The sequence below is a fragment of the Electrona antarctica genome (genome assembly GCF_951216825.1).
Source record: "Electrona antarctica genome assembly, chromosome: 23".
NCBI classification, from domain to species: Eukaryota; Metazoa; Chordata; class Actinopteri; order Myctophiformes; family Myctophidae; genus Electrona; species Electrona antarctica.
The window spans coordinates 3,987,795-4,015,750 of record NC_136804.1 but is presented as its reverse complement, the minus strand read 5'-3'; the positions used below and the strand labels follow the sequence as shown (position 1 = coordinate 4,015,750).

The 27,956-nt window shown below is 41.9% G+C and overlaps 1 protein-coding gene across 1 annotated transcript; it reads left to right on the top strand.

Moving 5' to 3' along the window:
• Nucleotides 1-251: 251 nt before the first annotated feature.
• On the top strand, nucleotides 252-27,956 carry LOC306916331 (uncharacterized protein; the record flags this gene model as incomplete). Its single annotated transcript, XM_079494165.1, has 16 exons — nucleotides 252-384; nucleotides 1,995-2,025; nucleotides 2,919-2,971; nucleotides 6,724-6,795; nucleotides 6,879-6,933; nucleotides 9,357-9,507; nucleotides 10,807-10,905; nucleotides 15,836-15,968; nucleotides 16,994-17,131; nucleotides 17,879-18,013; nucleotides 19,555-19,731; nucleotides 20,083-20,223; nucleotides 21,150-21,326; nucleotides 21,678-21,818; nucleotides 26,803-26,889; nucleotides 27,697-27,956. Exons 1-16 carry the CDS (start codon nucleotides 279-281, stop codon nucleotides 27,954-27,956), a joined length of 1,956 nt encoding a protein of 651 aa, XP_079350291.1. The 5' UTR covers nucleotides 252-278.

Below are 27,956 nucleotides of genomic sequence, written 5' to 3'. Positions count from 1 at the left end.
CTAATTACACTGACAGTATACACTATAAGCAGACGTGGACATGCGCCTCCCTAGATCTTCCCCATAAATTCACTACAATACACACGTACACGATGATTGTTATTGCTTACGCATTTTTTTGTGGGACATAATATATACAGTACAGTAAAAAAAAAGTTGCATTGCTGCTTTAATGGTTGAACAAACCTTTTGTTTATTTGGTCTAGGGCCTACTAGCAGCATCGAAATTTCTCAATATAGTTGCTGTTATCGATGCCTGCGAGCAATACCTGCCTGTAATGCCGACGGCAAACCCAGCCGGCGGCTCTATGGGTGGAGAAGGAGGAGGAGCCAATCCCATCAGAGTGGTACCTGCTGTGTCTGTTAGCCCCGCCTCTGGCTCAGGTATATTCTTTAACCACATAATTCGTTTTATTTGGGGGGAAAGTTATTGCAGGAAAATAGCCAAACGACAAGTTGACAACGTGACACACTTGTTGATCTGCTTTTCTCAGCGTAAGCTTTCCCCCACTATTTGTAACCATTAAATCAGGACGACCAGCCATGTGTTGCTTCAGGGCTAATTTCAAGGTGCACAAGGCACCATCTTGGATGTAATCTCGCGTCACCAGGTCTTCCACCTCGGAGGAAAGCCTGTTACAAAATTGCCGTGTGAACCGGTCTGGAGCGGATGATATCGTTACGTCATGTTGTAGTATTGTTTTGTAGTCATCAGGATGATATCGTTACGTCATGTTGTAGTATTGTTTTGTAGTCATCAGGATGATATCGTTACGTCATGTTGTAGTATTGTTTTGTAGTCATCAGGATGATATCGTTACGTCATGTTGTAGTATTGTTTTGTAGTCATCAGGATGGTATCGTTACGTCATTTTGTAGTCATCAGGATGATATTGTTACGTCATGTTGTAGTATTGTTTTGTAGTCATCAGGATGCTATAGTTACGTCATGTTGTAGTATTGTTTTGTAGACATCATGATGATATCGTTACGTCATGTTGTAGTATTGTTTTGTAGTCATCAGGATGATATCGTTACGTCATGTTGTAGTATTGTTTTGTAGTCATCAGGATGATATCGTTACGTCATGTTGTAGTATTGTTTTGTAGTCATCAGGATGATATCGTTACGTCATGTTGTAGTATTGTTTTGTAGTCATCAGGATGATATCGTTACGTCATGTTGTAGTATTGTTTTGTAGTCATCAGGCAGGAAGAATCATCAGCGGTGCACTCGGTTATGATATGATTAATGTTCCGTCCTGTGATTAATCTCCGTCCTGGGCGACAGGTGGGATTATTTGATAGGATGGAGACCTCCGTTTATGCCGCTCGGGGTGTTAACCAACATGAACTTTGTGTCCCTATTTTGGGCAATGTAGAAGTCCCATATTCAAAATCTACTCAAGTAAAAGTACAAAAGTATCTGCATCAAAATGTAGTTAAAGTAAAATAAATAAAAGTACTCATATTGCAGAATGTCCCATTTCACAAGTTCAAAAAGTGTCCAAAATGTGTTGAAAATATTTTCAAATGCCCGAAATGCATAGGGTTGTACAGGGTTGAAGTGGATAATGTATGTTTTCTAATCATGAAGAGAAGACTTCTGCAAAGCCGGTTTGTTGCAGGTGCGTTGGCAACAATGCAGTAGACGTTGATGACCCGCACGCTTTGTTTTTGATGAGTGTGGGTCTCTCTCCATCTATGTTTTTGAATCTCCAAAGAAACTAGTAACTAAAGTTTTCAAATGATTGTAGCGGAGTAAAAGTACAATTGTGGGCTCTGAAATGTAGTGGAGTAGAAGTAAAAGTAAAAGTACTGAAAATTTGACATACACAAGTAAAGTACAAATATCTCAAAATTGTACTTAAGTATAGTACTTAAGTAAATGTACTTAGTTACTTTACACCACTGTAATTAGGATTAGTTTTGTTGGTGTTTTATATGAACTGGAGAAGATGCATATATCTGTTTTCTGTTTCTCACTCATTGTAGCTCACCGGCTTGCAGCCATAGACCACCAGAGGTAAGTGTTCACTGTATGTAGTCCTGCACAAAGTTTGCAGTCTGAAGGATTGTTGCAAATTAACAACTCATTCATTGCCAAAGACGTCTTTGGACGTCTGTTGATCCCAAAGCCCACACCGCCAAAGCTGCTTTGGACGCCTGTTGTGTGTTTTTAGCTGTTACGCTAGATGGCGCTCTTTGCTAACATATGAGTCACCATTTAATCCTCAGTCATAAAGGGAAACAGGAGATCACGTCATTCACCGTTGACTTCTGTGCTATTGGATTTGGAAGAATATAAAGAGAAATGTTTTCTCGCCTCGTTTATTTAGCTGTCCATTTTGGCATGCTATTTTCAATAACTAGAGAACTGAATGTCAATTGTGTTATTTTTTTCTGCCAGGGGTTGAATTTATTTGCTCTGTCAGTAAATTAATTTTACTACACACTGTTGTAATATCTAAGTACTGGACCCTCGTCTGGTTCTGACAGACAGGTAGTGTGTGCAGGCTGGGTGGTGTGTGACAATCCAGTTGAAGTATTCCTTTGGTACGGCGACTGCGGCGGGAGAACAAATTAACAAGACACGAGACAGTATCACGCTAAGGTTCACAAGGTTTATTACACAAACAGGAAACATATATAGTGCTGGATCATAATGACGTGACAATAAGATATGAGACAGAAGAACGTGCCTACTGCAGCAAGGCTGACCTTGCTGCCTGACTAGATGTCTCTCGTAGCCTATCTATAAAGTATGCTACAGTACAGGCAGTACACAATACATATCAAGTACACTGTATCTCAAGTTCAAGTACATAGACTAAGTCATGGGCTAATATCATAACACACACTATGTCAGTAAATTACTTTTATTACATGCCTCTCTCTCTCTCTCTCTCTCTCTCTCAGGGTAATGGAAATGACGGAAGAATACAAAGTCCCTGACAGGCTGGTGGGATTCAGTAAGTAATGACTTCTGACCTCACATAGTGTCATAGGCAGGTAGCCACTAGCCAGTTATCTATCACTGTTCACTATATCACAGTGCCATAGTGTCATAGGCAGGTAGCCACTATCCAGTTGTCTCACTGTTCACTATATCACAGTGCCATAGGGTGACCAGATGTCCCGATTTGTGCGGGATTGTCCCGCATTTCAATGACTTTTCATGCGTCCCGCAAATTGAGACGTTGTCCCGCATTATGATAGACAGGCTCCGGTTTTCAAATGTGCGCTTTATCTGTGGGTCTGTGGGAGAGCAGCGGAGCTGCAGAGGCTGTCATGACAGGGCCAGGGGGCGGGCCGTGACTGTGTGTGTGTGTGTGTGTGTGTGTGTGTGTGTGTGTGTGTGTGTGTGTGTGTGTGTGTGTGTGTGTGTGTAGGTAGGTAGGATTGGCTGTCAATCAAACAGCCGGGCAGAGAGGGGGAAATCAAATCAATGCGGTGCGGATAGTTTAGTGAACACCCACCAAAACAAAACAACGCACGAAACACAGTACAACGAGTTAGCGTCTTAGCTAAAACATGGAGGAGAAAGGGGAAGAAAATGAAGTGCAGTTACAACAAGCACAGGGAAACTATTTATCCGTGGGTGAAGAAGCCATGCAGTGCAAGGCATATTGAAAGAGTCTTCTGTGACATTTGTAATTAGAGTCGTTTCTCAGTGACACACGGAGGAGGTGAATAACGATGTGAAGCAACGTGTTGATCAAAAGGATTCTTCACGGTGCATGGACACGTTTGTACTAAAACCAAAAAAACAAGAAGAAAAGGTAACAGCAGCTGAACTAACTAGTGTTTACCACACAACTGAGAGACTTTCAGACTTGTAATGGACAACATAAACACCTAAAAACACCTACAAAGTGTATATCCTGGCTGTGCTGCTATGGTGGAGAAGTGTGTTTACAATTTAATTTATTATGAGTTGCCTCCAATGCTGACCAATCTTATTTTATTTTATCTTTTATTTATTTTACCTGTATAATTTCAAAATAATTTGCAGTAGTTGGCTTTGTTAGGAGGAGGATACTAAAGTAAACATTTATTTATTGGTTCCTTATTGGTTGTAGGCTAATTCATGCCTTCACAATCAAATAAAAGCCCCTTGGTTGGTTGGTTGGTTGGTTGGTCCAGTTGTATTGGTTGGTTCGTTGGTTGGTTGGTGAATTGTCCAGTTGTATTGGTTGGTTGGTGTATTTTTCCCAGTTGTTTTATTGGTGTATTGTCCAGTTGTATTGGTTGGTTGGTGTATTGTGTATTGGTTGGTTGGTTGGTCTATTGTCCTGTTTGTCCAATAATAGTTCATTTAAATGCATTTCTGTTAAGTTTCTTTTATTTGCATAGTAGTTCTATTATAGTTATTATCATCAGTCCTATTATGTGCTACTGAATCAACCAGATGACAAAGCATAGATATGCTATGTGAGGGGCAGAATAGAAATGTATAATTGAGGAATAGAAATGTTATTATTTTTGTTTTCGTATACACATAATTCACGCACACGACACAACCTAGCCCGTCTCCGGACCCCCCGGGTTGAGCTCCTTTGGACCCCTATGGGTTAGGGGTCCAAAGGAGCTCAACCCGGGGGGTCCGGAGACGGGCTAGACACAACCCCGCATGTGTCCCACATTGTCCCACACAAACACACTCTTTGTCCCACATCTGGTTAGTTGGGATCTGGTCACCCTACAGTGCCATAGTGTCATAGGCAGGTAGCCACTAGCCAGTTATCTCTCACTGTTCACTATGTCACAGTGCCATAGTGTCATAAGCAGGTAGCCACTAGCCAGTTATCTCTCACTGTTCACTATATCACAGTGCCATAGTGTCATAGGCAGGTAGCCACTAGCCAGTTATCTCTCACTGTTCACTAGGTCACAGTGCCAGCCAGTCTCACTGTTTCACTATCACAGCACCATAGTGTCATAGGCAGGTAGCCAGTTGTCTCTTACTGTTTTGGTGTACAGTACGTTGTCATTGCACTAAGACGAAGGAATACAATCAATAATAACAGTGGAATGACCTACCTGGGGAGTTTGAGGAAGGTATTCCACAGGGTTGGGCCAGCAACTCCAGAACAACCTGACCATTAGAAAACATCTCTCTGTTGTTTCAGAGGACATAACAGCCATAACAGATTTACCAATACCAACATTTTTAGTTAATTGGCCAGATGTGAGGTCATCTGGTCGAGTGTGGTTGTTTCGCATAGAGGATGGCTTCGTGCTGTGGTGATATGCGAACTCACAGCAGCGCATCAAGCCTCCGATGTCCTCAATGCGAGACACGTTGGGGTGGCTGGCATGGGGGCTAACGTTGGTCTAGCCCCATATGGAACCTCTCCCTCCACTATTGCACACAATTCCATTCCATACGATAGCCGTATATAACCGGTGTCTTGATTGATTGATTCCTTTGGGTGAATTTGGGTTTGTTGTTGTCTGCTGACGGCACGCAATGCACTGCAGGTTTGTTGGTGCACCTGTCCTGTATGATCAGTCCGCCTGAAACTCGTCCAGTGAGAAATGTTCTGCGGTGAAAAAACTAATTTATCAAAATTAACACATTAAAGTCCCGGCCCTATTTTATAAAAATACAAAATAGTGGAAATTGTTGATCTTCTAGAAGCTTACAGCTTTTAGATCTTATTGACGATTATGCAAAAAATAATTGTGATTATCTCAAATAATTGCTATTAGCTGATTATGTAATAACTGTGACAGGCCTAATTCAGAATGGACGGGAGTCGAGTCTTTGATGCTAAAGTGCCATATTTGTTCCCACATACATTTCAGTTGAGTAGTCATTGTAGGCCATTGATAATCATTGTAGGCCATTGATAATCATTGTAGGCAATTACTAACTGGTAAAACCAGTATTGGGCAGCTTGAACTACAACTGGCCTGTGAACATAGGGCTGGGAAATTAACTGAAAAGATGTACCTGTAGTCACCGATAATCTTTTCTCATAATTAATAATCGAAAAGCAGTTATTTACTACATTTTAATGTCTAGACATCATAAAACATACTTGTATTCAAATGTATTAGTCTGATTAACCACTTCATTACTAACACTGCATTATACCTTGTTGTACAATGGTGGCATACGGAAATAGTGAAAATGGAAGATCTACAAGCTCAACGCATCGCAATGAAACACATTGTGAGCTCGTAGATGGCTATTATCAGAATTTATTAAAAAAATATATAATAATAATCGTAATCGAGACAAAGGTTTGAAATAAGCGTGATATTGATTTGAAGTGCCATCCCTTTATGAACACATTTTGTCAGTTTTAGCATACAGCTAAGTGATGCTGATTCATTGGTGTACGTCCAAAACTTTTCAGGAAAGAGTTTGTTGTGTTTTAGTCACATTCCTAAGCCAATAATTTGATAACCGGCTGCGCAGAGGCTGTGCTTCCGGTAGGACACGGACAGGAGACTCTTTGTCTCCATAGGGAATCCCTGCTGGAAATGATTGGCTTGGGAATGTGACGGTGGAAAAAAAATACAAGTCTCCATGGGGTGAGTAATCGATATATGTTTTAGTCTATCCCTTTAATTTACTATTGTTTTTATTCTCTTCTCTCATCCCCTCGTATCTTCTCTTTCCTCATCTCATCTTCCCACCCTTCCTCTCCTCACGTGTTCTTCTCTTCCTGTCTCCCCTCTTCCCCTCCTCTCCCCACCCCTCCTCCTCCAGTAATTGGCAAAAAAGGTGAACGGATCAGAAGGATTCGGTTGGAGTCGGGCTGTTACATCCATTTCGCTGATTGTAAGTCTGTCTGCTTAATTACAGTATATTGTATAGTTGATTTTTCTCATCTTCTACTAAACTGTCTCTGTCTCTGTGTGTAGACAGAGGTCTGATGGAGAGGCCATGCTCACTGACTGGAACTCGAGAACAAATCAAGTGAGTGTCTTTACCTACAGTCCATCTCTTCTGGCTCTACTCCCACCTCACCCCATGCTGGGCAAGACCTACACTGTAGACGGTATCATTTTTTGGGGGGGTGGAAGTTGCAGGGTTTTGGTGGAAGTACCGATCAAGGAAATTACGTTGGCGCTTTACAAATGAATGAAAACAAGTGTTGTGATTGGTCGGAAAAATATGAAATACATCTGACGATGTTCCGGTCCGAACTTCCGCCGATACCGTCTCTGCTTTAGGTTGTGACCAGGCTTTTCTCTTCGCAGATGAGTAAGGCTGGTGTAGAATGACCAAGGAATACTGGTAACTTTATAAAACACTGTACAGCTCTCAGTCATAGACTCTTAGTATAGCCACAACACAGCAGTGTAATAATAATAGCCGGCTTGCACATGCGTGGTACGCCATCACAACTACCGTGGCTGCCGAGGCACATACAGAACGAGCATTGGGTGAATGCTCTACAGCTGGGACCGAGGCTAACATCACCGCTAGTCCATCTATGCTATGTATTATCTAGGGGTCTAATGATACCGTAACTGCACCACAATTTGGTTTTAATTTAAATAATCAAAAGTATATCTATGTAAACAGCAACATATCATATGTTTGACTTTGTATCGTAGAGGATACTATTTTGTAGTTGGTACTAGTGCAAGCGAGAAAAACAGAACTGCCTGTCTTTCTTGCGCAGTGGTCACTGGTGGGCCCGGTTGGCTGGTTCGCTGTTGCTTTTTTTTCTCCCAGTTGGGGCCGCCCATGCACTCGCCCAGCACCCCGGCCTTGACCTTTCCCACGCTGGCCGAAAACAGGCACTCTCCGCTCCGTTTTTCGCACTTGTACTGGTTTCCCCACATCTACTCATGTCATTGTTCTGTTCCATTACGTATATAAACCACCTTGGTCATTATAATGCCAGTAAGACGCCCTGAGGGCGAGAAGCGACCTCGCCCTAAAGGGCAAGCGGGGGCAGTGCCTTGATTGTACAAGGTTTGATGATGTCTGGCCATATATGAAGTGTCTTGATTGTACAGGGTTTGATGAGGTCTGGCCATATATGGAGTGTCTTGATTGTACAGGGTTTGATGAGGTCTGGCCATATATGGAGTGTCTTGAGTGTACAGTTTGATGAGGTCAGATCAACATATGGAATGTCAGAACAGGTCAGCTCCATATATGGAGATATAAGGGTGGCAGCGGGGCAGTGTTTGACGAGGTCAGATGAGGTCAGATCAACATGGAATGAATTCACGAGGCGTGACGGACGGACAGACTGACAGGTTTTCATAGTAAACTGCGGCCTACGGTCACGACTAAGCATATGAGCCACGTCATTGTAGGGCATTAACGACTTAAGATTTTTCCAAGTCGACTTGTCAGACAGTAAAGTCGAAGTTGAGTCGATTTATCGTTTTGTACGACGGGACGGGACGGGGGGGGGGGGGGGGGGGGGTGGAGGTGCGCGCGCTCATATACGGAGCATGTCAAACAAAGCACTGCGCACACACACAGTGGCCTCTCCAATATGGCACAGTGTATGTATCATCTATATGGCAAAGCGCTGATTATCAAAACATAAAACTATAATAGTAAATACTAAACAGTGTGTGCGTCGCGCGTCCCCGTGGGCCGCGGAGAGGCTCACGGCCCGGTCGCGAACCGTTTGTTGGGCTGCCGGCCACGGGGAAGAGAAAAGGAATAAAAAAGCCTCAAATTGGGCAGGCACTTTAGACCATGCGGCCGCTGACTCGGAGGGGGAAGTGAGGGCTGCCCCAGCCTGTGAGCTCGCAGATCTACGCTTCATGCAACGAATGTACCCGTACGTTTGTTCTATTAAAGGGTAGATCGCTACCGTTTGGGGGCTCAGCAGGCCCCCAAACGGTGGCGGATCTACCCTTTATAGAACGAACGTAGCGATATGCTGTGAGCTTAGCCTGTTGCTAACGCGACCGCCCTTCTCTCTCTCTCTCTCTCTCTCTCTGAGTCTCTCTCTCTCTCTCTCTCTCGCTAACGCGTCTCTCTCTTTCTCTCTCTCTCTCTCTCTCTAACGCGACTATCTCTCTCTCTCCCCCGTTGAAGTTGCAATAGTTGGATCACTCAACACAGACCATAAAAGATAACACAACAGGAGAGTTGGCATCATTGGCACACAGCGCCAGCAGCAGCGCGCAGCACAGCGCAGCGGCCCGAGAACACAATACAAAATATGATATGGGGAAAACTTTTTTTTTTTTTTTTTCAACTTTCGACTTGTCCTAATATGAATCGACTTGTGTTAATGAAATCGATAAATCGATTTTTTAGTGAATGCCCTACGTCATTGTAACACCCACTGAGGACAGTGTCACCATCAGAACATAACAATCCACTAATGGGATGTTACATTTGTGTTTGTGTGTGAGCAGGCAGGCTAAGAGGATGCTGGCTCAGATTGTGGATCGTTGCCTGAATTCTCCTGGTTACCATGACGTTGATTCAGGAAATGTCATGTCTATTCCAGCCAGTAAGGTTGGACTGGTCATGGGAAAGGGCGGAGACAACATCAAACGGCTTCGGGTAACTCATTTAATTCATTTTTCAGTTTTTTATTCTGAGAAGAAAAGGGTCCCGCACACTGTCTTCACTTATACAGTTTTTAATTCTACCAGGATACTGGTAGGATAGAAAACCAGCAGTACTAGAGGTCCTGGTAGGATAGAAAACCAGCAGTACTAGAGGTCCTGGTAGGATAGAAAACCAGCAGTACTAGAGGTCCTGGTAGGATAGATAACCAACAGTATACTAGAGGTCCTGGTAGGATAGAAAACCAGCAGTACTAGAGGTCCTGGTAGGATAGAAAACCAGCAGTACTAGAGGTCCTGGTAGGATAGAACACTAGTAGTATACTAGAGGTCCTGGTAGGATAGAAAACTAGTAGTATACTAGAGGTCCTGGTAGGATAGAAAACCAGCAGTATACTAGAGGTCCTGGTAGGATAGAAAACCAGCAGTATACTAGAGGTCCTGGTAGGATAGAAAACCAGCAGTACTAGAGGTCCTGGTAGGATAGAAAACCAGCAGTATACTAGAGGTCCTGGTAGGATAGAAAACCAGCAGTACTAGAGGTCCTGGTAGGATAGAAAACCAGTAGTATACTAGAGGTCCTGGTAGGATAGAAAACCAGCAGTACTAGAGGTCCTGGTAGGATAGAAAACCAGCAGTACTAGAGGTCCTGGTAGGATAGAAAACCAGCAGTACTAGAGGTCCTGGTAGGATAGATAACCAGCAGTATACTAGAGGTCCTGGTAGGATAGAAAACCAGCAGTACTAGAGGTCCTGGTATGATAGAAAACCAGCAGTACTAGAGGTCCTGGTAGGATAGAAAATGGGCGTTTAGTCCGGGTTTAGATCTGATTCCTCATTTTCACTTAAACATGAACACAACACTCTGCCCCACCAGCATACAGTTATGTTCATGTGTGTTCAAGTGAAAATGAGGAATCAGACTAAACACCCATTTTCTATCCTACCATAGAATTCTGGTCCAATTTTGTGACCACTCAACAACAGTGCCAACAAAGTACCGGTTTTATTTTAGTGCTATTTGTACAAATGAGGACAGAGGAATAGCACTAGCTACTCAACATGAAAACGTACGCACGACGAATGTGCAATATAAAATATTATGCATATTATCCAGAAATTTGAAATCAAATTAGGATGTTTACATTTATTGAAATACGAGCACACCGTTTGTTCTTGCATCCCACCCCCCTCCATCCTACCATTTCATAATGGTAGGATAGAGAACCAGCTCTTATTTAGTGTGTGTGTGTGTGCGCGTGCGTGTGTGTGTGTGTTTGTGCGCGCTCTCTAGGAGAGAGCAGGTGTGAAGTTGAAGATGATCGGTCCGATGCCAACAGAAGGTGATAATCCTCAATACCTTCGCATCTCTGGAGATCCTGACAAAGTCCAGGTACACGCGCGCATACACACACAATGTTCCATTTTTTTTTCCTGTTGTAACAATGCTCATTCTTGGCAATAGTCCGGCAGCCGACAGGCTTATTTTGTTTAAAGAGGGAGATAGTCTTTTTTTCATTGGCCTAAAATATTGTCTGTATACATTCATAAATCCTTTGCTGACCGACTGTCGGCATTGGGCAATTGTTGCGAACGCAGTGATTGCGAACGCAGTGAGCACTTACTATAGAAGCTGGCCTAAACTGTCTGTCTGTGTGTCTGTCTGTGTGTGTGTCACGCTGTAACACCACCGGCCCGCCACCAGAGGGCGCAGCTGTATCACACACAAAACACACACACACACACACACACACTAGGGCATTAACGACTTGAGATTTTTCCAAGTCGACTTGTCAGACAGTAAAGTCGAAGTTGAGTCAATTTATCGTTTTGTATGACGGACGGACGGGACGGGGGACGGGGGGGGGGGCTTAACAGGGGCGGGTGGAGGTGCGCGCGCTCAAATACGGAGCCTGTCAAACAAAGCACTGCGCACACAGTGGCCTCTCCAATATGGCACAGTGTATGTAACATCTATATGGCAACGCGCTGATTATCAAAACATAAAACTATAATAGTAAATACTAAACAGTGTGTGCGTCGCACACTGGTACACAGACCAGAAAAGAGAACACAACAGGAGAGGGGGCATCATTGGCACACAGCGCCAGCAGCAGCACAGCGCAGCACAGCGGCCCGAGAAGTACACAATACAAAATATAACATTAACACTAGTGGCAGTGTTCTGAAGCCGACCTTCAGAACACAATATAGAAGACATAGGTCTATATATTATCATCACAGCAGCCAGCAGCAGTTTGGCACATCATCAGAATACAATCTGCATTACCTTCCATGTGAACCTTCTCCTCCTCCTTCCCCTCCAACTCGATAACGTTCTCATGTTAGTTTGTTACTTATTTTCTGAGCCATGCAAATAAACAACAACCCACACCGCACTGACCGGAGACGGAGAGGTTCATATGATGTGCCCCGCGCGTAAAGCTAAACCAGAAACAGGACAGTCATTGCGTCAGCACGGATGTAGCCTCGGAAAGCCAGACGTTTTATTTCCAGCATGGAGGTGAGGGGGATATCGTTTGAGGATAAAGTTTGCGCGCTTCTATCTGTTACTTCTCTGACACGGCGCAGTTCAAACTTCAAATTCAGCCAGTCAATAGTGGGACACCGCGCGCTGGGGGGGACTGGGCACACGGGTGACTGTTTCATGTAATCAATTCCCAACAGTGTTGCGCACAGAGAACAGCTGATATACAAGCCAAGCTCACATCGCATCGCAGATGCGACTGTTGTGAGCAGAGGTCTGCGTGCGCGACACCATCGCGGGACGAAGCATAAATTATACTTGATGGGCTGCAGGTGCGCGTGCAACCGTGCACAAACAGGCTCTGCTGCCGTGTTCATGAGCGCACCTCCCGTTCTTATGACAGCGACTGGAGGTGTGGTTTTGAGGACAACTGTTTTGAATTGCTATTATTGTTCAAACACAACAGAAACCAAGGATTGACTTCTGTCCGACAATAATCAATGCTACAGTTTGAATTCTGTACGCACGCACACAGAGCAAAAAATATGATATGGGGAAAACTTTCGACTTCTCCTAATCTGAATCGACTTGTGTTAATGAAATCGATAAATCGATTTTTTTAGTGAATGCCCTAACACACACACACACACACACACAAACTTAACTTAAAAAACTTAAAGAAAAAAACTTAAAACAAATCTTTAAAAAAACACAACAAAATGTACGAGCTGCGTTCGCTTACGCGGTTTATATGTGACCATACCATTAACATCCTATATAAGGCAAGATTTTCAAATTTCCATTATGCTTCATGTAGCATGTGACATGTCAAACTAGGGGGTTTTCATGATTATGAATCCATTTCAAGCATTAGTTTTGCACAGAAAACACTCCTTGGGCTAAAAACGGCACATTTGTGATCATTGGTCGTGCAATGGTCGTTTATAGCTCAAGGAGTGTTTTTTGTACTAAACTATGGAATGGATTAAGAATCATGAAAACCCCCTAGTTATCACATGCTACTTAAAGCATAATGAAATGTTGACATTTTTGCCTTATATAGGATGTCAATGGTATGGTCACATTTAAACCCCTATAAAAGAAATTGCTCAATACCGACAGCCGGTCAGCTGGATTCTTGAATGTATACATGTATATAGACAATATTTTAGGGCCGATAAAAAAAGTCTATATACCAAATGTCAATGACTACAATGACTTTATTGACTTTTCTACCATTGGAAAGCCTCCTGTTTTGCATGGCATGTCTTTTGAAGATTACGTCATATGGCAGCCAAGTCTATGGGCTTTTTACTGTTTGTTTAGGACACGCCTCGTTGACAGCAAACTGCTGTGCGAGCGCTGGCGCTTTGGCATGGGGTGTCAGATCAACACGACTGCCATCTGTAAAATAAAATGATTTGAGAAGTCTTGTTTTCCCCGGCTGCCAGGCACGGCAGCACTAATAACTTTGGGGCAGGCCCGTCTAGAGTTTGAATGGACAGGTGAGCCTGTTGAGAAATCTAGTCTTCGCTGGCTGCCGGGCACGGCTGCACTAATAACTTTGGGGCAGACCTGTCTAGAGTTTGAAATTTGAATGGACACTTTGGACAGGTATAAGTCAAAAGCGAGACATCTTAGAGGACCTTCGGTCGCAACTAAGGAGTCTCGCAATGTCGTCCTAGGCGCTTTACGAGCATTTTGTTTTATCTTGTCCGATGTCGTCCTTAGCTGGGAAACTGTTATTTTGTGCAAACGCGCATTATTGTCTATTTCCCCTACCATAAGCCCTCAATGAATTGAATTGCATTGAATTGAATGGGACATTGGGGTGTTGTGCTAATTCGCTTATTTCCATCGCTCAAAAATCATTTTTTTAATAGTATCCCAAGCGGCACACTTTACTACTTATTTTGATGGAAATAAGCGAATTAGCAACTACCTTTACAAATAAAGGTAAAAAAGCCTTCTAGCATGGAATTCTCATTTAACAGAGGCCAACAAATGGGTTACCAAAAGGAAAATAAACAGGCTACAGGTTATTGCCAAGACGCATTGTTAAAACCACACCCAGAGTGGACCGCGGGAGGGGTGGGACTATTCTCGGTGGCCTGTCTCTTTATTGGCCTGCCTGGCTGCCAATCAGTGCAGTGTTTTAGTACTGCAAAAAACAAACATCTCCTAGAAAGGCCAGCCACAGTCAATCGGATTCAATTCAGTCAGTGCTGCTGCAGCCAGGCTGCCGTCTGCTGCAGTGCTGTAGCAGTGGTACTGTTTGTCTCCCACTAGTCAACATAAAAGCTACTACTTTATATTGTATACGGATCCCATGACCATCAGAGGCCTAGCAAAGGCTAAATAAAATATATTAGTTATGTGCTGCATCTGCTGACCTTGGGCAGACCAAGGCGCAGTTGGAGAAATCTACCAAGCACAAATTTCAGAACCTTTCGTGTTTATATAACTATAAATAAACATTGTCAGAGACTCAAGAGTATTGTATTTACAACGTTACTGGTCACATGATGCAACCATCAATGGACATGTGACCATGACGGTAGCACACATTCACGCTGGTTCTTCTCAACAACATGAACACAGTGAAATAACTGTCAGGAATACAGTTAATACTATATCATCACACCTGTTAGGTGTTCTTCCTGCTACATTTATAAACACTAAAAACCACAAATACAGCATGCTATACAGAATATAATATGTTCTACTAATACTTTAGTTTTTTTGTGAGACTCCCTTCTGCTAATGTTAATATATCTTTGGCTAATAAATGCCTGTGTGAATATTTCAGGCTAAATGTAAAGTCTAAATTAATAACAATCGATAACGCTCTGGGAGCGTGTTCCCATCACTATTGCCTTCCTGACTCTGATCAACATTAAGAAAAGCATCTATTAGGCCAACAATGTTATGTATAAAGTGTTATCGATCAAATATTATACCAGTTTTCTTGAAACATGTTCCAATAAATGCTTCTCAACCAGTCGGATTAATGTCCCAGGGATTGTGGTGTTTTGGTAGAATCCTTAATCATCCCTCCTTTTGAGTGCACGGTCAGGCCATCATTCTACAAATACATGATAATTGCATTGAATGTTTACTGTACAGTGTACACAGTTACAATCTATGGAAATCGCATCACTTGGTACACCTGTTATTTGTATTGCTTGAATACACTTGATATTACTATCGTCTAATGTTAAAACCGTTTTGTGCACAGCCACTAAATCTGTTGGTACAGAGCACTATATTTTATCGACTTAAGATCTGACTGTTTGTGCCATTATGAGGAACATGGCAAGATGAAGTTACCACTGTCTCTAAAGACTCACTTTACATTACACATACACAGGGTGCACATAACTGCTGTGCAAGTGTGCATGCGTGGTCAAAATAAATGTTGCGTGGCAGATCAAACAAAATCAACCGCTCTTGCGTACTGCCGCCAGTACAGACATTTACTAGCTCTGGTGTCACGTACTGTTCTATCTACTATACGTCCTGTAAGTAGACTTAAAACTAGTGTTAACTAATCATTACATAAGTGGCTCTTATTTTGAAGAGGAATAGGAAGACTGTTTCGGTTGGAGTTGGACTTGGAGTGTTTTGGATTAAACACAAGCCTTTAGCCAAAGTTCAGATATTTACAATATGAAAACCATGCATCTGTGACTTAAACAGTGTACACTGTACACACTTTGAAAGTACGTTAAAAATGGAACCTCCATGGCATTAGGTGAGTAGAAGATCTGTGACCCTACACATGAGAGAGAGAGAGAGAGAGAGAGATTTTCAAAAGGTGTGTGTGTGTTTCTAGGAGCGTGCTGGACTTGGATCTGCTGTGCGCGCTGGTGGTGGTGGTGGCAGGGTTAGAAGCTGTAGTGACGGGACCCTGCAGGAGGTCAGCTACACCATACCTGCTGATAAATGTGGACCTGTCAGTAAAAAAGGTATGCACAATACCAGGATGAGACAGAAGTTGACTGTCAATGAGTGGCTGCTATTTCTATATTCATGGGTTAAAGTTCTCAGTCGCCAGTTGGATTCCAAAGAGTCTGCATGTATTCCATGACCGATAGGCTACTAGTGTTTTTAAAGGAAAGGTTAGAAGAAGAAAAAAGTCCTTATGCACACCTACGAGGGACAGGTGCGTCGGATAAATGAACTGGAATAGTAGGAGAAAGACCGGAATCCTTGTCTTCACTTTCAAACCTTCATCAGGCATGAAGGTCTGCCCGACCGAAATGTTGCTCTAATGCTTCAATACAATTCTGTAAGGGAAGACGGTGTTAAAGGAAAGGTTTAAAACTAATTTAGATAACTGTATGGCTAAATTGTTAATGAAACACAGCGCTAGTGTGCTCCTTTCATCCAGTTTCACAAATTGCAGATTACGACTAGGCCTAACAACATTTTTGTTGTGAGATTTTGTGTTGCCTTGGCTTAATCCATGGAAATGCTATTATGCTATTTTATTTGGAACATATTGACATAAAAACACATTTGTGTCAATATTTTCTCACAAATGTTGAATTTAGGTAAAGGGGATGCCAGAAATTGCTGAAAGAGGTACTGAAATCAAAAGTGTTGACACTTTGACAACGCATACTTTGTGACACTGTATTCAAACATCATCTGGAAGGCCTTATACACAAAACTGGGCATCATTTCACCCTTAACAATGATAATTTAAAACTGTTACATCCACCATTTCCAACCTGGTGTCCCTCTTTTAGGCATGTCATTGTAGGTGAATTTTGTGTAAAAAAAAAAATAGCAAATCTACAAGCTCACAATATGTTGTGACAAGCTTGTAGATCGTCCATTGAATGAATACAAGTTTATTATTATCATGAATACAGGTGTGCCATGGTCTGATAGGAACAAAAAAGTACAAAGCCACAATTTTTTATTTAATTTAAGAACAGACTGCAGAAGGATCACAAGTGTTGATAGAATAGCGTTTCTCCTGCAGGTCTGGATCAGATCACAGCAGAGCAGACCTCACAATGCACCCCATCCAGAAAGAGGAAGGCTGCCTGCAGCGCACGAGAGCAGCACGGGGCCAGGTCGAAGGACGGAGATGCGGACCATCTTCCCACAATTACACCAGGTTTGGGCAGTGGGCGCTATGACTTAGTTTTAATAATAAATACATATTTCTTCCTCGTGCTATATGACGGCCTCAACGCCAGTCATTCTGGGGGCTTGGACCAAAATGGTGGGTGATCTAAAGGTCAGAAGTCAGAACATGAAAGTTGTTCAATTACAATTTAGGCATTTAGCAGACGCTCTTAATCCAGAGCGATTTACATTAAGCAATAACAACAAAGCATGGCATACATTACATATATAAAAAGTAGTTATCATGAAACATGCGTAGGCTAGGAACGTAACAGTGGAATATCTATGTAAACTATACATACTATACTTATTATACATGTGTACTATAAAGTGCTATGACTACATACAATGCAATTCTAGTGCTGTCTACGTAACATGCTATAAGTCTGTTTAAAATATTATCTAAGTCTACATAAAGTGCTATCTAAGGGGCTAGGGCAGGTGCTACGGGCCATGGTGGAGTCTGAAGAGGTGCGTTTTCAGACTACGGTGGAAGATTGGGAGTGAGGCTGCAGTTCTGATTGTGATGGGAAGTGCATTCCATAGTTTTGGAGCCAGAAGGGAGAAGAGTTTGGGACGTGTGGAGCGTTGTCCCGGCATGAGGAGACGCATATGCGTATCAAAGTTTTATTTCTGACGGTCAAATGGTTCATGCTGAGCTATTCCTGTTCAAAGTTTGCTACAAAAAAAATCTACAAGCTCCATTCATTGTTCAATTGGCCAATCTGTCTCACAGCAATCTCACAACCAGACAGAAGTCCTCCCTCGACTGCATCCACTTCCAAAAGTCCTGCCATCTTTGGCAGCACCTCTGCATCTCACCACCTCAGCCCAGCAATTGGCAACAGAGTACCAAAGTGCAATCCTCCAGGTATGACTGACAGATTATCTACATATCACAGGGCTCTATACTAAACCCTGTATTCTTTCCCTCTACAGCAGGGGTGGGCAACTTTGAAGATGGAGAGGGCCACTATACTTCCAAACTCACTCCAGAGGGCCACAATGCCACATTGCATATATAATGTCTTATCAAAAATAGCAGATCTACAAGCTCAAAATGTGTCGCGCTGCGACGTGTTTTGAGCTTGTAGATCTGCTAGTTTTGCTATATTTGAATTGAAATCCTGAGAATTAACATGTTTATTTAATTTCAAATGCATTTAGTTATAGGTTATTTATGTTAACTTTATGAACTTAAATGCAAATACATTGGACATAAAAAAAAGACTATAGCATTCTAATGCTATAGTACAAGTAATTGAACTAGGTTATGTTTGGAATTGTAACAGCTGAAGTCAATAATATATCAGTATTGTGATATTAAACTGCGGGCTGCATTAAGTGAAGGTAGGGGCTGCATGTGGCCCACGGGGCACCAGTTGCCCATGTATGCTCTACAGTACTCCATATAATATCTCTTGAAATGACAACAGCCTATCTACAAACTCATTGTGAGCTTGTAGAGCTGCTATTTCTGCCAAATGTCCGCCCCAGAAACGGGACGCTGAGGTAAATGTAATAAAACTCACTCAGCGCCTTGATCGCCTTTTGACGCCTCCTGGTCCAAACGGATTCTACTTTCGGGTCAAAACAAGCTTGATTTGTGCTTCATTTCTCTAAACATGATCCCCGGTTACAAAATGTATATTTTGGGTGAATGAAATGACATTTGCGGGACCCGTTCATCGCAAATGTGATGAGGTCATCATATGTGGTGTGGTAATACTGTAGTGCCACCCTTTGGCCAATGGTTGTGGGCTTCGTGTCTTCACTGTTTTTTGTTTGTCAGAGCCCTCTACCATATAACCAAAACCAAGAAAAGTGGCAATAACCAATCTACAAGCTCACACCGCAACGTAAAGCAAACATTTGAACTCAAATCTTTAATTCTGGTGGTCCCTGGAACAAAATATTTTGAGATGGCATCCAAATACATCAGTGCAGCGATAGTTCATTACAGACATAGACAGCAGGTTACTTCTAATTATCTCTCCCCCGACCTGCCCATTCATTCGCTAATAGTTCATTCATATACTCCCAGTAATCGGTCTGTCTGTTTCTCATTCGCTGCACACCCACAATACAATCAGTTGGTCCTTTTTTAAGCAGTCACTACTGTGTTCACTCTACATGCCAAGCTGACTCTGTGGTTGTTCAGATGTCAGCGTTCAAATTTCCTGGGCCTCCTCCGTATTTAGTTCTGGGTGATTCTGTGAATTATAATGTGATGTATGGATTGTACTATGATCATGTGTTATGTGTCTATATGGTATATGGCATGAATAGAAAGTTATGTTGTTCATGTAAAGTCTTTATCTTATGCTCTGCTCTGGGGGTTGTTGTAATATGTGATATCACATGAGCAGATAACATGTGATAACGTAACACTGACTTTCTGTTCATATACAGACAGCCATGACGATGTAAGCGAAGCACCCGGACGTAAGGATGGGGAGTTCACTGGGAAGAAAGTCAAGAAAAAAAAGGACAGAAAGACGGAGAAGAGACAAGCTTCCCCCAAGCCCCCTGTCTCTAAGAAAGATAAACAACCCTCCAAAACCTCCAATTCTGAATCACATGCAGCAGGTCTGTCTTTGAAATTAAGCTTAGAAATGGCATGCTGCATTTTATTTTATGGGTGCAACAGTTAATCAAACTCATTGATTGAATTGATTATATAATTTAGTACAACTACTTGGGGACCACACAAGGTCAAGGTTGTACTTTATTGTTACATCTTGTGTACAGGCACATGAGAGTAAAACTTAGTTTTGTTTGGCCAGAACAATGACCAGAACAATATACCTTGGGAACACATTGGGAATACATGCAGTAGTCAGCCATACCTGTTTTCAGAATACTGGCTTTACCCATGTTTAAGAATACCAGTGCGGTACCATTGATTGTTCAATGTTAATTGGTCGATCTGTTTCACAGCAATCTCAGAACCAGGGAGAAGTCCTCCATCCACAACGACTGCACACACTTCTGAAAGGCCTGCCATCTCTGACAGCACCCCCGTGTCTCACCCTCTCAGCCCACCAGGTGGCAGCAGATTATCACAGTACAAACCTCCAGGTATGACTGACAGATTATCCCAGGGGGCTCTATAGAGCATAGCAGTGGGCATGGTTTTCTGGACCCACTGAAAAATCGGCCATTCATTTTTCCCATAGAGATTTACAAAAATAATTATTATATCAATATAGTAATTATATCAATTATTTTAAGCCTAGAATCAAGCCACCCAGGATGACCCAGTCATGACCATAACACCTTTGATTCTGTGAACGCTAAACAAGGGTTATTTATTGAATGTAGTATATCACATAATTATTTTTGTCTCCGCCACAGAATCAAAGGGTTTATGGTCATGATGGATGGCTTGATTCTAGGCTTTTTTAGTTTTACAAAAATATTTATATCAATTATTCTATGGGAAAAATGAATTGGAGAGTTTTGAGTGGGTCGAGAAAACCACAGCCACTGCTATGCTCTATAATCATATAATCTCTTTGATGAAAACAGCCTATCTACAAACTCACTGTGAGCTTGTAGAGCTGCTATTTCTGCCAAATGTTCGCCCCAAAATTGGGACGCTGAGGTAAATGTAATAAAGACGAATCGTATGCAATAGATGTGTGAATCTGCATTGTCCTTTTTAAGCAGTCACTACTGTGTTCACTCTACATGCCAAGCTGACTGTGGTTGTTCAGATGTCAGCGTTCAAATTTCCTGGGCCTCCTCCGTATTTAGTTCTGGGTGATTCTGTGAATTATAATGTGATGTATGGATTGTACTATGATCATGTGTTATGTGTCTATATGGTATATGGCATGAATAGAAAGTTATGTTGTTCATGTAAAGTCTTTATCTTATGCTCTGCTCTGGGGGTTGTTGTTGATCAGATTCTGTGTCTTGGTGTATACTGCATACGTAATATGTGATATCACATGAGCAGATAACGTGTGATAACGTAACACTGACTTTCTGTTCATATACAGACAGCCATGACGATGTAAGCGAAGCACCCGGACGTAAGGATGGGGAGTTCACTGGGAAGAAAGTCAAGAAAAAAAAGGACAGAAAGACGGAGAAGAGACAAGCTTCCCCCAAGCCCCCTGTCTCTAAGAAAGATAAACAACCCTCCAAAACCTCCAATTCTGAATCACATGCAGCAGGTCTGTCTTTGAAATTAAGCTTAGAAATGGCATGCTGCATTTTTTTTTACGGGTGCAACAGTTAATCAAACTCATTGATTGAATTGATTATATAATTTAGTACAACTACTTGGGGACCACACAAGGTCAAGGTTGTACTTTATTGTTACATCTTGTGTACAGGCACATGAGAGTAAAACTTAGTTTGGTTTGGCCAGAACAATGACCAGAACAATATACCTTGGGAACACATTGGGAATACATGCAGTAGTCAGCCATACCTGTTTTCAGAATACTGGCTTTACCCATGTTTAAGAATACCAGTGCGGTACCATTGATTGTTCAATGTTAATTGGTCGATCTGTCTCACAGCAATCTCAGAACCAGGGAGAAGTCCTCCATCCACAACGACTGCACACACTTCTGAAAGGCCTGCCATCTCTGACAGCACCCCCGTGTCTCACCCTCTCAGCCCACCAGGTGGCAGCAGATTATCACAGTACAAACCTCCAGGTATGACTGACAGATTATCACAGGGGGCTCTATAGACCATAGCAGTGGGCATGGTTTTCTGGACCCACTGAAAAATCGGCCATTCATTTTTCCCATAGAGATTTACAAAAATAATTATTATATCAATATAGTAATTATATCAATTATTTTAAGCCTAGAATCAAGCCACCCAGGATGACCCAGTCATGACCATAACACCTTTGATTCTGTGAACGCTAAACAAGGGTTATTTATTGAATGTAGTATATCACATAATTATTTTTGTCTCCGCCACAGAATCAAAGGGTTTATGGTCATGATGGATGGCTTGATTCTAGGCTTTTTTAGTTTTACAAAAATATTTATATCAATTATTCTATGGGAAAAATGAATTGGAGAGTTTTGAGTGGGTCGAGAAAACCACAGCCACTGCTATGCTCTATAATCATATAATCTCTTTGATGAAAACAGCCTATCTACAAACTCACTGTGAGCTTGTAGAGCTGCTATTTCTGCCAAATGTTCGCCCCAAAATTGGGACGCTGAGGTAAATGTAATAAAGACGAATCGTATGCAATAGATGTGTGAATCTGCATTGGCCTCACTAATTTCATTTGATTCGATCACGTTTATTTTGTTAACAATTCTATTTGATTGTGTGATGCATCTCGATTTCTATTTTTCTATATTACTGCTAAAGGCTTCTTTTCATCAGTTAATACAATACAAGCAGCCAAATGCATTTTACATTTATAAAGGTAGAAGGAGAAGTAAATACAAATGCTGAAAATACAACTTTACAACTTTACTGCTACAATATTCAGGTTTTCTCATAGCAGCTGTAAGACAGGACACTTCACAAACGCATGGATCAAAGCATGGCTGTTCAGAGTCTGTTGGATTCCATATACGTCAGCACGTCTTCTATGGAAGCATGTTGTGCAGTTATTATTTTAGCATTAGAGCATTTTATTTGGTCATTATTAGGGATGCACGATAACTATCGGCCCGATAATTATCGGCCCGATATCAGGAATTATGATGTCATAATTATCGGACAGATAACATTATAAATAGCCCCGATAATATATTGTATATGGGCTCGAAATTGCGATAATTTTGGACGCAAATGCGCCTGAAATTGAATCTGTGCGACATAAAAAATATATTTGGGAGCAACTGTGGGACTACCAATCATTTCTGTGGTGCGCCCAAACTCTCCCCGAGTCGCCAATCTCTCTGTGAGGAACGGCTGAGAGACGAGAGAGAGAGACGCTTCTCCACTCTGTCTGTTGCAGTGTGTTGTTCCATAGCAGGCTAATAGCCCCGCCCGCTTCTCCTCTCTATCTCCCCTCTCTTTGATTGATTGATTGAAAATGTTATTAACAGTTTGCAGAATTACAGTACATTTCAAGCACAAACTCAATACAAAGGCTGTTAACTGTGAGTGGACGACCCAATTAAGCATTACACTTGTTTACAACAGGGTCCACCATGTTCAATTCATCAAAACATTTAGAGACGTACAAATAGACACTTCTATATAGACAAAGAACAGAACAGGAATTCATCATAATGGAGGGAAAAAGGGAAAAATAAACATATACAGTGAGGGGACTCTCATTCATTACGGACGGTGACTGTCTGAGCCCAGCAGCTGACGAGCGCGTATCGGTGCTCGTTCATCGCGCTGTTGAATGCGTGTCACTCGTTACCGGTTGTAGTTGATTCATTTGCTCCAGTTGTGTAGCATTGTGAACTGCGACCGTTTTGGTTGAGCAGTTCCCATGCTACAGACCATGCTAATGCTAATGACATGCTAACAACAACAACGTCTATCACTGGAACTTGGATAGTGTTGTACTAAGTAATAAGTAATAGGCTAAGTAGTATATTACTGTTTAAGTAATATTTTGACAACACTGATTTTAGGGGTGCAAAAGTAAATCAAACTAATTGTTTGACATGTGAGACATGGCCAAAGCATTTCCCATCCAAAAACGTTGAGAACCCCTGCTATAGAGCATAGCAGTGGGCATGGTTTTCTGGACCCACTGAAAAATTGGCCATTCTTTTTTCTCATAGAGATTTACAAAAATATTTATATCAATTATTTTAAGCCTAGAATCAAGCCTGGTGAGTCATGACCATAATAACCTTTGATACTACGAACGCTAAACAAAGGGTATTTATTAAATGTAATATATCATATTATTAAATATTATTTTTTTCTCCACAAATCATCAGGATCCTGGATAAATAAATAAAAAAACATGCCCACTGCTATGCTCTATAAGCCCCCTTGTCCCTCTACAGTACACCATATAATCTCTTTGATGGAAACAGCCTATCTACAAACTCACTGTGAGCTTGTAGAGCTGCTATTTCTGCCAAATGTTCGCCCCAAAATTGGGACACTGAGGTAAATGTAATTAAGGCCGTTATCTAAAAAAAAGAATCGTATGCAATACATATGTGAATCTGCATTGGCCTCACTATTTGAATTGATTCTATCACGTTTCACTTGTTAACAATTCTATTTGCTTCTATTTTTCTACATTACTGCTAAAGGCTTCTTTTTATCAGTTGATACAAGCAGCCAAATGGATTTTATATTTATAAAGTGATGTGTGTGTATAATCACTCTTCAGTTCAGACATAGATAAATAAATGGATTAAATGATGTAAACCAAAATAAATAAATGGTATAGACTTATCCTACCTGACATGAGAAGGTTCAGTCCTCAAAAACAAAACCTAAATACTTCTTTAAACTTTACAGTTTTAATGCTACAATATGTAAGGGATAATATCTGGCTAGGTGGTCATTGTCTAGGTGGTCATTGTCGGCTTCGCCTCGGTGGTTAAACTCCCTGTCGGTGAATTATCTCCCGACTGACCACCTAGCCAGATATTATCCCGCTTATTACATGGCTACCTCACATCACAGCTGTCACTAGATCCTGTAGGTTTACACCGTTCCTCACCCAGGAGTCAGCCCAGCTCCTAATCCAGACAACAGTCTTGTCAAAACTTGACTATTGTAACTCCCTCCTTACTGGCCTACCGGCATGTGCACTTAAGCCCCTCCAACTGATCCAAAATGCCGCAGCCCGCTTGGTCTTCAACCAGCCAAAATTCTCACACGTCACCCCCCTTCTCCGCTCCCTCCATTGGCTCCCGGTTGCTGCCCGCACAGAATACAAAACTCTGATGCTGGCATTCAAAGCAACCAAAGGCATGGCCCCCCCATATCTCACAAGTATGATCGTACCCTACAAACCCTCCCGTGCACTCAGATCAGCCAACGCAGGGAAGCTGGAGGTACCTTCACTAAAAACGCTGGGACAACGCTCCACACGTCCCAAACTCTTCTCCCTTCTGGCTCCAAAACTATGGAATGCACTTCCCATCACAGTCAGAACTGCAGCCTCACTCCCAATCTTCCGCCGTAGTCTGAAAACCCACCTCTTCAGACTCCACCATGGCCCGTAGCACTTGCCCTAGCCTATCCCCTTAGATAGCACATTATGTAGACTTAGATAGTATTTTAAACAGACTTATAGCTTGTTACGTAGACAGCTCTAGAATTGCACTTTATGTAGTGATAGCACTTTATAGTACACATGTATAATATATTATATAGTATAGTATGTATAGTTAACATAGATACTCCACTGTTACGTTCTTAGTTTACGCATGATTCATGATAACTACTTTTTTTATATATGTGATGTATGCCATGCTTTTGTTATTGCTTGATGTAAGTCGCTCTGGATTAAGAGCGTCTGCTAAATGCCTAAATTGTAAATTGTAAATTGTACCTAACATAAATTAATACATTGACCCAAAACACAACAAAAAAAGTATTCCATAAGTTCAAGGTTCAAGGTTATCTTTATTTGTCTCCCTTGGGAGAAATTTGTCTTGGAGACAGAGTCACAGCTGCATACAAATAAAACACGTTCACATACGAAAAGAAAAAAAAAGTTTGCGCTGGCTGCGTCTGGCCAGCTGCAGGGCTGCAGCACTGTCGGAAAACAAGGATTTGAGTTGATCAAATCGAATCCATTTTCGGGTACTGCTTCGTCTATTTCTCGCTCAAATGTTTTCAAACACATTTTTGAAAGCAATGTTTAGCTGTAAATGACATTGTGTGTCATTAGTGTGTGTGTGTTTACATGGCTGATATGTTGGAAACGGCAGTAAATCAAGCGGGGCGCAGCCACGCAGCTGGTGCTCAGAGGGTTTGATTAGGCAGAGTTCTGTTATACAGCGGAGCGGTCATTATCAACACATAACTCACAGCTGAATTCAGCGTTTGACCAATCAGAATCAAGCATTCAACCAAGCCATGTAATAAACAGAAATAACGTTTATTCATTTGGATTACATATAAGCCTTCTATGGAAGCATGTTGTGCAGTTATTATTTTGGAATTTGAGCATTTTATTTGGTCAATTATGTGTTCAGAAGCATCCTATTGATGATATGAAGACGGCTGCCATCTTGCCAGGAAGGTGCTAACTAGGTGCAACTTCCCATAGACAGCCCATTCATCCAAACAGAACAGTCCTATCTAATTGTATTAAATAACGTAAATTGTCCGGGTGGGTAAAAAGATGAATGAAAGTATTCAATAAAAAGTGCTCGAAACGTATTGATACGTGGATCGCAAATGATGTGTTAAGTAGCCGCCTGAATTGCACTGTGGGAATAAGGGCGTGGCCTGGAGAGGCAGCTGATTTAAAGAAGCAGAATGAATTACTAGGGGGAATGAATGAGGGGAAGTATATATACATATATAATAACCATTTGCCTTCCGTGCCTCAATGAATTCGTTCTCTGTATTTGTTGTACAAAGGGTTCAACCTGAGCAAAGGAATCGGTAAGGAGACAGAGGAAAAAACATATTTACTGAAAAGGGCAAAAAAAAGGTTGCACTGAAGCACAACTAGTCACAGCTCTATGTTGGACTAAACACTTGTTTGTTTTCATACAGTAGATGTTCCTGTCACAGCTCCCAAAAGGAAGAACATTTCCAATGTGGAAACGTGTCCTGCCAAGAAGGCCAAGGCTGTGGGGAAAACAGGTACAAGATGGTTCTGTTTCATGGATAGCCGTTCTGTACAGATGTGTGTTTTTTTTTTTTAAAGTGCCACACGATGCAAACTGCAAACTATCTTCTGTTATGTAATAACATACAGACTTTTCGCATGCACATTACAGTAAATGGAGCTGTCTTATGTTATGGCCCTGCAGCCACTGGCAGCAAACAAGCCTCCATATGTTCATGTTATCATTCTATACAGTTATTGTGCTGTATATTATTATAGTGAAGTGGTGTAAAGTATTGCCACACCACATGTGATGACCTCATCACATTTACGATGACAGCTATGGCCATTTTTAGGCCAAGGAGTGTTTTTCGTGTGCTAATGCTTGCAATAGATTCAGCATCATGAAAACCCCCTAGTTTGACCAGCCACGTTTTTGCAGTAGTTCTGTTTAATTATCTATATTAACTGTAAAAGTCACTCATGTTGGAATAAGTGCTTACATACCTTTTCACTAAACTACCAGTCAGTAGTTGTTCAATATGTCTAATTAAAAAGGAGAGAATATGTGCATGCTGAAACTATTCCTAATAAAGCACACTTTATAATGTTCAATATTGAAGTGTTATGGGGACAATGAACAATGGATCCAAATAGACTCTTACAGGTCCATGTGGTTGCATTTGTACACTCTAAATGAACACTGGGGATATTAAAGTGAAAAATTGCAGTCCCAGAAATAAAAAGGGCTGACATGTTAAAGCCGGGTCGGGCCTAAAATGGCCTCGGCCGGCCCAGTTAGGCCTGGGCCTTAATTTTCAGAACTCTACCTCTTCCTCAAGGTATGACACGCCCCCGCAGTCAGGAGGAGGAGGTGAACGTGGAGGAAGGAGGGTTGGAGAAGGATCAGGAGGAGGAGGTGGAGGAAGGAGGGTTGGAGAAGGAGCAGGAGGAAGAGGTGGAGGAAGGAGGGTTGGAGAAGGAGCAGGAGGAGGAGGTGGAGGAAGTAGGGTTTGAGAAGGAGCAGCATTACAAATCGCGGAAGAAGCAGAAGAAGCCTACCTTGTGCCAGGTGTGTACACAGATACGTCCTGAGGGTTAA